This window comes from Neodiprion pinetum, chromosome 7, assembly GCF_021155775.2.
Source record: "Neodiprion pinetum isolate iyNeoPine1 chromosome 7, iyNeoPine1.2, whole genome shotgun sequence".
Lineage (NCBI taxonomy): Eukaryota > Metazoa > Arthropoda > Insecta > Hymenoptera > Diprionidae > Neodiprion > Neodiprion pinetum.
Window position 1 is genome coordinate 7,427,372 of NC_060238.1, and position 11,036 is coordinate 7,438,407.

General features: G+C 37.3%; 1 protein-coding gene across 6 annotated transcripts; it reads right to left on the reverse strand.

Annotated features, from left to right (window-relative positions):
* Positions 1–1,744: 1,744 nt before the first annotated feature.
* Positions 1,745–10,999, reverse strand: LOC124222618 (serine-rich adhesin for platelets-like). Of its 6 annotated transcripts, none has more exons than XM_046633773.2 (5): positions 10,585–10,999; positions 7,478–7,582; positions 6,943–7,248; positions 5,020–6,634; positions 1,745–3,410 (listed from the first exon to the last, which is right to left on the reverse strand). In XM_046633773.2, the coding sequence occupies exons 1-5, from the start codon at positions 10,765–10,767 to the stop codon at positions 3,280–3,282; spliced, it is 2,340 nt and encodes a 779-aa protein (XP_046489729.1). In that variant the 5' UTR covers positions 10,768–10,999; the 3' UTR covers positions 1,745–3,279. The 6 variants fall into 6 exon arrangements, with proteins under 6 accessions (XP_046489729.1, XP_046489726.1, XP_046489727.1 ...); XM_046633770.2 differs by having other exon boundaries at positions 1,745–3,406; positions 4,874–6,634; XM_046633771.2 differs by having other exon boundaries at positions 1,745–3,379; positions 4,874–6,634; positions 10,585–10,998.
* Between the last annotated feature and the right edge of the window lie 37 nt (positions 11,000–11,036).

Sequence of the window (11,036 nt, forward strand, 5' to 3'; positions counted from 1 at the left end):
ATGCCTTTAGTCACACAGCGTCGACATGACATGCAGTCAATCAATGTGTCTCTGTTTTTAGAAGAGCTCCTTGGTTTTTCTGCGCTCCTGATACTCGAAGCATGCATGCCTTCAGCCATACAGCGTCGACATCACATGCAGTCAATCGATCAATTAATGTGTCCCTGTTTTTAGAAGAGCTCCTCGGGTCTCCTGTGCTCCTGATACCAGGAGTCATTTTCAGCTGAAATTTCTCCGAATTACTCAGGTCTAAGAGAAAATGGCGGGAAAATTAGCGATCACATGCCCTCTTCATCAAGCAGGCATGCCTTTAGTCACACAGCGTCGACATGACATGCAGTCAAATAATGTGTTCCTGTATTTAGAAGAGCTTCTCGGGTCTCCTGTGCTCCTGATACCAGGAGTCATTCTTAGCTGAAATTTCTCCGAATTGCTTAGGTCTTAGAGAAAATGGCGGGAGAATTAGCGATCACATGCCCTCTCAGTCAAGCAGGCATGCCTTCAGTTACACAGCGTCGACATCACATGCAGTCAATCAATCAATCAATGTGTCTCAGTTATCAGAAGAGCTCCTCGGGTCCCCTGTGCTCCTGATACCAGGAGTCATTTTTAGCTGAAATTTCTCCGAATTGCTTAGGTCTAAGAGAAAATGGCGGGAGAATTAGCGATCTCATGCCCTCTCAATCAAGCAGGCATGCCTTCAGTCACACAGCGTCGACATCACATGCAGTCGATCAATGTGTCCCTGTGTTGAGAAGAGCTCCTCGGTTCTCCTGCGCTCCTGATACCAGGAGTAATTTTTGGCTGAAATTTCTCCGAATCGCTTAGTTTTAATGAGAAATGGCGGGAAAATTACCGATCACATGCCCTCGCAATCAAGCAGGCGTGCCTTCAGTCACACAGCGTCGATATGGCATGCAGTCAATCAATGTGTCCCTGTTTTTAGAAGACCTTCTCGGCTTAGATGCGCTCCTGATACCAGCAGTAATTTTTTGCTGAAATTTCTCCGACTCACTCAATGCCCAGAGGAAGTGGCACAAAAGTAGCGATTAAATGCCCTGTGACGCAGAGGCACACAGCGCCGATATCACAAGCAGTCAATCAAACAGTCCCTCTTTTTGGTTGACTCTCACGGCCCATTTCAAAAGTACCCAAATAGACTTCCACGAAACAAGAAAAAAAAATTGATTTCCGAAATGAGATGCGCTTGCAAACATCATAGGGTAAAGGCGAGTGATGATTAGAAATTCCAATTAATTTGGAATTTTTTCGGGCGTCATACCAACTTAGGAAAAATCCTTGGGGAAACTAAGAAATTTACCGGTTGACCATTTCGTGAATTGGCGTCGAATGCCCCTTATAAATCTTCAGTTAACGCTGCAATAAAAAAGTGGAATAACAGAAAGCTGCAAAGCGACTTTATCGATGTTGATTTTCTTTTATCTGCCGAAAAATCAACTCTGAGAAATCAGAACATACAAATTTGTGCCAAGATATTTCAAACGTGTTGTTTACAATTAACTACAAATGAAGTGTTGCATTAAATATTTTATTGAATCTGCATGTCAGAGCATGTGGCGAATTATGTATATAACAGTGTAGATATATACTTGTGTATATGCGTATATAATACCATATATATATGTGTGTGTGTTTGTATGTATATGTATGTATTTCATTACTTTTATAAGATATAATATAGACTCCTATGTTACAGCCAAAATTTTATGAATCATTTTCAGAATACAAGAAAATAAAATGAAATGTATTTAAAATTAAGAAAATTATACATATAGATTTAACAAAACAGTTTACGTTAATTAGTTTGCTTACTCGAAGGATCAGCTAATTCACGGTAGCTTTCTTCGAATAGAAAGCAATTCCTGAAATAAACGTAAAAAGTTGTGTCAATTTAGAACAGAATTCGTTGAATGGAACAACAAAGTTTTCTCACGTTTTCATACAGGAGAGATGTTTTGAAATCATAATTGTTGTTTCAACATTTTCATGTGATGTCACTTAATTTTCTTCATTTCTTCTACCACAACAAGAGAATCAATGAGTTTTACTTTTAAACAAAAGTAACAGTCGGCTGTTCATCGATAGATAAAATTAGCTACAATAACAGTATTAGTAGTGTACATCTACCGTATATAATAATTTTTTTTTTCCTTTAATAGATTAATACGCTGTGAATATATCTATACTTCTATTTTAAAACCAGTGTTTACTATATTAATTACGCTATTCAAAGGTTTTGAATGCAAGTATTGGCTTGACTGAAAATCAACCTTGTGCCGGTGCACTGTGCAACTTAAAAGGCCTTTTCACATACGTGGTTGCGGTGGCAATTTGTTGGTGCAAACAACAGTGATACTACAAATTGACTAAGATCTGATGCAGAATACCCAGGCAGCTTGGTAAGTTCAATTACTAGGTGTATTCACGATTTATCCTAGGTATTCTGAAAATATTTTAATGTACGGTTGTAGGCAATAGGTATATTATTTTCTCTAGACTATCTGGTGATTTATTATTCAATATGTATAATGGTTTTCAACAAAGATGCGTGGATACATAAAGTAAATGTTTTAATAACGTTTCTTGGTTTATAGAATTTTGACGTATGGTTCTAGTAAAAAATACACATTTTGCACTACTACTCGAAGTCCATGAAATTAATGGATCCCAAGTTATAACTTTGCATCCGGTACTGAAGTTTGTTCATTTGTTGGTGAATATGTCATTCATTTATTAAGCATATCATTTGTTCTTTTCTGTCATTTCCCAATTTTCAACACAGCCAATGTTCACAGTCTATAATCAGTTAGAAATTCAGTAAGATTATCAATATACTATGTTTACCATGCGAAAATATCTCAAATTTTAGCAATCGGCGTTCAGTTTTTATTGAAAATACTTGTCCTGCTGAAATAATACGTATGCAGATATTCGTATGCATCAAATTCTTATTTTTATCACAAAAATTGTTAGTCAAAATGATTTTTAACCAGGTACTACTACTTGATTTTTGTTTAGTGTAAGATTGCCGGTTTGCGTACGTATGGTTTTCTTGTTTTTTTTTTTAATCTTTATCGTAACATCATTCGAAAGCAATGTTTATACACATCAAAATTCGTACTAAGTTAAAAGTTTCTCATTAATACCTTATATTTATTACATATCATCATGATAATACATATTTTTTACCATTTTATTGTACCAACGCACTTATCACTCTTGACATATCGAATTTGTATTCATGAAGAAGTCGTGCGTTCAATTCAACGTTGGTGAATCCCATTTCTTCGAGAACACTGAAGTATCTTTCAATGTCTGAGCCAAGAACGCCATCTTCCACATTTTCATGAGCACCTCCCTGTAAGATGATATTTGATTGTTTTTTCTTTCTTTGCGAGGAAAAAGAAAAACTAAGTTACACATATTTTCACACAACAATAAATTTAGTGAAGAATAGATAATCAACTTGATCGAAACAAATCATTCATTTTATAACTAAAGACCCAGACCACAAATAAAGAAATCAAAAATAGCAAAACTGATAATAACTATTATTGGAAAGTGAAATCGGGACACCAAAAGCAAAAATGGTAAAGCATTCGGAGGGAAAACACCATCAAGTTTGTTCTGTAACTCATTTTCAACTAGGTTGACTATGATTCAGGTCCGAATGCTCTACCACGTTTTCATACTCAGATAAAGTAAGTCAAAGCTAAGTATATCCATTTTACGATGTAATAGCAGATTGATATACATCAGCTGATATGCTTTAAAGTAATACAAACCATAATAAAACATTATCCAAAAAAAACGTACGATACTGTATTGTCAATTATATCCAGTGTTATTATTACGGTGGAAAAAAAAAAAAAAACACGCAGGATGGTAGTTATTATACGTTATAATTACGAAGTGACAACCCTGTTTATGGCAACCGCGTTTCGGACTATAGGAGTAAAGAAATTCAAAGTTCGCAGTAGCAGATGTGAATCCCTTCGAGTGAGAAAAGGGCAAAATTGTTAAAATGATTGAAACACGTTATAAGCAAATACCAGTAGAAAGAAAATCATACAGCAGTATTTCTGACGATTGCGGAGCAATAGAAATTCAAGAGATACTAAATTGCAAGAAAACTGTGTGTTGTAAAAAATTACTATTTCAGAAATTTTCAAATTATCTTGTTCTGCACGTCAGAATTATTATGGATGTCGAATTGTGCACGTTTCGTTGGGTTTTGTATGCATTCTTGGAAATCCAGAAAATTCACCAAACATCACCACAATCGCAATTATAAGAGATTTGAAAATTTGATACAAAAACTAAACGTTTCAAGTGAAAATGCATGTGTAAAACACTTGGGTAGATTTCAAAACACACTGAATTGTTAAAAAAGATTTTACACCCTAGTAAGTTGTCTGATCTGGAAATACTGTTGTATTTATTTCAAAAAGAAAGCGGTACTTTTTCAATTACGAATTTCTGGCTGACTGTCCATAAGAGATCTTCATAGAATAAAAAACGAGTTTCAATTACAAAAGTACAATGTATAAATTTATTGGAGGGATTAAAATCAGGTATATAAAGGATGTAAATAAAGCATAAGTTGTCCGACTTGAGTAATTCTCTGTGAGTACGCTGTTATCACTGGATTTTCGAGTTATGAAAAATGAAGTGTAGTGAATTGAAGGTTTGCGTAATTGTAGTTTTTTTTTGTTTTTTTTTTTTATACTTCATTGTCAATATCGTTAGGGGGGAAGGACCAGCCATGGGTGCATTCCATCTTGAATAGCTCAATGAGGGTTCTTGTGGAATGGGAAAATTTAAGGACATCTAATTCGTTGAGCATTATTACCGTCTGCATACTGCGAATTCGATCAAAAACTCGGCGTGCGGTTGAATAAGCGCTCGATGCGACGGTTACTGCACCAGATACCAACGTCTCAGGCAAAATATGTACAGCGTCGTTAGACGCACGACCAATATCTGGAGACGACTCACGGGTTTCGTTTTCGACGCTCGACTTCTGCGGTTGTTCGGTGAAAACGCAGGCTGAACCTTCGCTGGTGAATTCCCTTCGATATTTTCCGCCCGTATCGTTCGTTTGTTTATCTTCGCCTAGTTTCGATTGGCAGTCCCTTACGCCAAGGTCGTTTTCGCAGGATGTATACTTGGTCTCTTCGAGACCTTTCGAAGCATTGTTATCAATGACCGTGTATTTTGGATCTGTGTGACTTGTTTGCGTCTGAACTTGCGTGAAGGTGTAAACGCCGCTACCTGTAGTGTGAGAACTGTGGGAACTGAAGCTGTGCGTAGTGTCGTTTGTCATTCCTGACTTGAACTCTGTTTGTGATTGAAAAGTGGTCTGCGATTCAGTGACAGTAGGGGCTGATTTGTCTTTCTTCGATTCGTAACTTGGATGAGAACTTTTCATGTTCAAATTCAAGTTACAACTCTCGTAGTTCGACTCACCCAAATTCGTGTCCGACTTGGACATTTGTGAAGTGTCTTTGGTCACGTGGCTCGGTAAAGTTTCATTGACGAAGGCGTAACTGCCTCCGGGGCGTTTGTTTAAATATATTTCGATTACTTCGTTTGATGCATCATCAATACTCTCTTCAAATACCTTTCCTGCCATGTCAATCACAAGCACATTGCTCTTTTTCTCATCTTGATTCTCGTGGTTCAGATCGATAAGGTCTGCATTTGACGTTTGTTCCGATATATTCCTGCTCACATGGAAATGGTCCTCGTTTAGGCGGAGCGAGGAGTCGGAAGACGCTGGGTCGGAGAGAACCTCGTAGCTCGGAGAATCTTGATTGTTGTTACGATCGCTCTCTGCTTCACACACGACGTTGAAGTTATGCCTGTCCGCTGTTAGCGGAGCGCTGTTGTCAAATGTTTCGGGAGGTTTTGAATCCTGGGAGTCGCAGGTGTTTAATGGTTTGTCTAGTATGAAGCAGGGCGGTGTCTGTACCATCTCAAAGTTATAGTCGTGCTCGGCGTCCGAAAGATTAACAGAGTTGTCGCTGTCGTACAACATGCTGATGTTGTCACTGTCGGACTCACTCTCGTACGTGTTTCCTTTGCTCGTCGGCTTCTCGAGCATTTCTTGTCCAGTTACGGAGCAATTCATTCGAGCCCTTCCCTCGCTGCAGGAAGCACTGTTCGAATCTGTCTCGCATTTCGTGGGCAGTTCATCTTTTGGCGCTGCTGAGATGACAGGTACAAAAGCGCTTTTGGGACGCTTATCGAGGTTATTATCCAGCAGAACGATATTGGGATAAGCATATTTTATCTTTTCACATTTTTTTCGCTTATTCTCAAGCGCCTTATGAAAGTTGTGTGCCAAACTTTCGATCTTCTTTAGCCTTCGAAGCACTTGAACATCCGGCTGTTGAGGAGGGTTAAACGTATCGCTCGATTCTACTTCGCCGATGGCTCGCTTTTTCTTTTTACGACGTAGTTTCTCTTCCGTATTTGACTCTTGAGAATGGCGATTGCGATGCATAGAATGGCTGCACGAGGAACATGTCTCTGAAGAACCTGCATTCAATACTCCCATTACCTCCGACATTACTTTCGTAGAGACCTCTTCGACGATCTCACGCTTCATCTGGAATGGAAAAAAAATAAATGAGGACTTGTTAAATAGTTCGAAGAAGGACGTAGATATTTGTATAGATGGTGCAGGGTGATTACAACTTCTAACTTATGTGGTGGAGAGCTGAAAAAGAGGGTGAAAATTGGGAATTTATATCTTGATAATCAACAATTTAATTCAATTAAAGACTGAAATCAGATGAATCTAAATCGAATTGAATTATTGGTTGTCAAGATATAAATTCCTAACATTCACCCATTTTTTCAACCTTGTATTTGTATAGCCCTGACAGCATTATATTATGTGTGATCCAAGTTTACCGAATCCATGTAACTTCTGAACCAAGCTGGTGGAGCGTTTTCAGGTGACGAGGATGCAAAAGAAGAGTTAGTCTTAGGGTTTTCTTCTACTTTTTCATCACTCCTAATGATCCCAGTCATGTGGATTGGAGCCATTTCGTTCTTCGTAGTTAAAGAGGGTTTTTTTGGAATAACAAACAATCCGTCGCAAGCATTAAACAGGAGGGCCTGTTTCGGATCAACTTTGTTAGACGATAGTTCTTGCTTCCCTATTTTGTCAATGATCAACACAACATTCTTGTACTTCTTGCTTTGCGATCTAGCAAACTGTAAAAGTAATATGAAATGTGATGAGCCAAAAAATGTGAAATGTGATTCATAAGTCATTGCTAAAAATCGACTTATTGTCTATTCAAAAGTTATTGTATTATTTGCTACTTTTTCTTTCGAGATCAATTGACAATTACAGAGCGATTACTATAGATCTGAAGCAATCCTGTATATAAGCATAGAACACTATCTCAAGATAAATTATATCGATTAAAAATAAATTTACCTTAAGTGCTTCACGAAATTCACACTCCGAATCGATTGGTAGTTCGTCACCGTCGCTATCCACGTAGCTGATAGCTATGTCCCCTGACAAGCCTATGTTTTGGCACTATATGAAGTAAAAACAAATTAGACATTATACATTTGTGATGCAATTATCCGCACATCAACCTCGATTCCTTGTGAATTAAAAACGCCTTTCGTGTTTACGTGGTTCATTCAGTACTCCAAATTCAACATGTCTTGAATAAATCCTGTTTGTATGTGGATATTTGTTAAATACGTTTCTCAATAGTCATCAAAAAATAAAGAAACTGGTAACAAAGTGAAAAACTGCGCAGATTCCTGTCCTCAGATTTAAAAACTGAACTTTTTTTTTCCTATTTTCAGTGCTTTGTTCGTATATTACGATTTGCATTAATGTGGTCAAGTTATATGAGATGAAATCAGAGGAAGCCTGAAGTTAGAGAACGTGTAAGGGTAATTAAGTATATCCTAAACAAAACCACGATGACTTATCGACTGCTCAATGTGGAGGAAAACGTTACAGGATGTCAGGAGGTAAAAAATTGTAACTTTATTCCACGTTGGCTGGACTTTCCTCATTTCATTTTCATCTCATGCATACGTGACGAAAACTTGTAAAAATACTTACAGGGAAATTAAAATGAATGTCAACATATTTTTATTGTTTGACAACTCTTATTTTGAAGTTGAATTACTTTTAGCCTCTATAACTTTGCACTTATTACATTCAAGCTGCAGAAGAGACAAAATGCTATAATCAGGATCCAGCCATATATCCTAACATTCGATTTTAACGGAGGTAAAGCAGCTGCTGGACCAAGTTTTATATCACATCAGCTACTCATTTAAAGCATCTCTAATCAGGAAGGATGATTCATACGAAGCTGAAGCTAACAGCCAGAGGTTTGGGGTGAACATAATACTCGTTTGATTAAAACGAGACAGTAAACCTTAGCTATCAACATGTTGTTATTTACAGAGAAAGTCAATACCTTGATAAGATTATAGGTATAAGAAAACTGTACTTTGATTTCTCGTTTAGAAAATATTTTGTCCGTTCAGCTATTTCAATTCAATTGAAATCTTAGGTTGTAAGTAATCTGTAATTCTGATAAATTTTTAAGTGATGCACAAAGTGTGATGGAAGTCAAGGCTAAATAATGCATTGATCTATATTTCCTGATAAAAAAAATATGCACCACTAGTGGCAACCGAAAACCGGGTATATTTCAGTTCCGCAGTTTTCATTATTCATCAATAATTCTTCGCGATAGTGGATATTGAAGCGACACTATTGTAAATATTCTGAAACTGTGTACGGACGGTTGTTGACCTCTACTCAGATATAAGTGCTCAAACATAAATATTGGACGAGGTTGAAGTTAGTAACTTTATGGTAATGATTCACATTTCAGAGAAATTCACTATTTCCCAATTTTGTAAACGTCTGAAATGTGGTAAATTATAATAAGGCAAAACAAGTTGATATTTTAAAAATTTAGCCACTTTAAAGTCACTTTAAAATTGCAAAATACTAACTTTTTACCCCCAATGTTTCGTTATGCTAACGTAACTAACTTGAGCCGTGTAATATTGGTCAGTATAAGTTGTATTGTATGTTGTTATAATTTCCAAGGTATCATGTTGTTTCAATGTTGCAAAACCGTGAGGAATGATTTTTAGAACAAATCACAAACTCCAATTATTTCGGAATCATTTTTTAGAGATCACAGCTGAATAATGAGTATGCTGTGCTCCATTTAAGCCACAATTCACTGTTTACTGCATTTCAATTATGTCTACGCTCACATAATAGTCATTCTTTAAGAAACTCTAATGTAACATTCATTATTAAACACTACAACCTCAGCAAAAATAGTTGTTAGGCTGATGCAAAGTTTATAGTTCACGTGCAAGTGTTGCAAAACTCGCTGTGCACCACTATTTATATGCGCAAAGTATGAAATGTAAAACAGGATTAAAAGCAGAGGTCGAACCTTTTGAAATTGAAGTAAGATTAGAAGTAAACATAAGTATAAACATTATACATGCATAGATGAGTAAGTATCCCAACAAGATCAAAGTTCGTATTATCGGAGCAACAAAAATAACAGTAAGAAATATTCAGTCACTCCAATTGTCAAAGATACTAGATATGCATAATAAAAAAAAAAATAAACCACACTGTTCAGATATCGTACTTGACACACATTTTTGATCGCTTTTCTATTAATCTGTGATAGTTTCCAACTTGTGGGGATTAAATTTACGAAGTTGAAGTTAGTTACGAAACACAAAACAAAAACTTACTAATTCATAATAGGTTGAAGTTAGTAACGTTATCATAACGAAATATTGGGGCAAAAATCACTATTTCCTTAATTTTACAATGATTTTGAAGTAACTAAGATTTGGAAATATCAGTGTTTTGTTTCATTACGGTTTACTGAATTTCAGACAATTTCAAAATCGCGACATAACGGTTTTTTCTTCTCACGAATCATTACAATAACGTTACTAACTTCAACATGATTCATTCACAACCTTAGATTGACTCTGAAGGTAAGTCGGTCTATAAAATGTGTACAACATATGAATCACAGGAATGTTCTGCTTGGTTATGATTTCAATGAATTCCAAACAAACCTGAAGAATAGCGAATGAACGATGTATTACGTTACAATCGCATAGTCGTACCAACTTTTTCGCTAATCCACTTTTGTTATCCCATACAATAAACCTAACAAATTTCAACCTCGTTACCGAAACAAAATGGAGTCGAAACAAGGAAGGACGGCCATGTTATTACACCTTGGTGTTATGTAAACATTGAGAGGACAGCGGTCCGTGAAAAATTATGAGTCAGCAAAAGTGACAGATCGTTACAAGGCGAAGGTTTGATAAATACGTAAATATTTTGCGGTTTGCAGCTGTACTATCAATGCAAAACTAACGAATCATCGAGCCGAGCCAAGACGGCTCTGCTTTCGAGATGGCGCCGAGACGTCGCCATCGCGCTGCGCTTTGACAGGTTGGGAAGGAACGGCGTTGTTATAGGTTCTCATCAATTTTGTATATTTTTACCAGGTATGATTTGAAGAGCCAGAGGTCGAGGCTGGGGTCAGGAGGGTCGCAGATGCCGATCCTGGCCTTGGGGTCTTGTCGCCTTGCGGAATATTTCGGCGGCCGTTTCCACTCAAGCTCGAAAATCAGTTCAGGCTGGTCTACTAACCCTGACTGCAGTCCCGTTAACGAAGACATCGCCATTACGCACCGGCCTATTTATACTCCGCGCCTCTGATCTATTCTCGGATTATTTTTATTTTCGGATACTTCGCCTCACTCCTTTTCTCTACACCACTGTCGCATCAATTGACCGGTCTAAGCTCGAAACAGCCGCGCGATCCGAAATCACATCGTCGTAACACTGGCTCTGAACGCTCTGAAGCGCTGAACAACAACCGCACGACGCACCGTGGTTCGATCAATGAAAACTACGCAGCAGCCAGTCAGGAAGAGGATTACTAGTATACGGC

What these genes read in the sequence shown, in the direction of transcription:
- LOC124222618 (XM_046633770.2), bottom strand. Translation starts at nt 10,767, where the DNA reads ATGGCGATGTCTTCGTTAACGGGACTGCAGTCAGGGTTAGTAGACCAG. An exon ending in AATTTCGTGAAGCACTTAAG is followed by an intron (nt 7,249 to 7,477) that starts GTAAATTTATTT and finishes TTACTTTTACAG; the next exon opens with TTTGCTAGATCGCAAAGCAA. An exon ending in TCAGAAGTTACATGGATTCG is followed by an intron (nt 6,635 to 6,942) that starts GTAAACTTGGAT and finishes TTTCCATTCCAG; the next exon opens with ATGAAGCGTGAGATCGTCGA.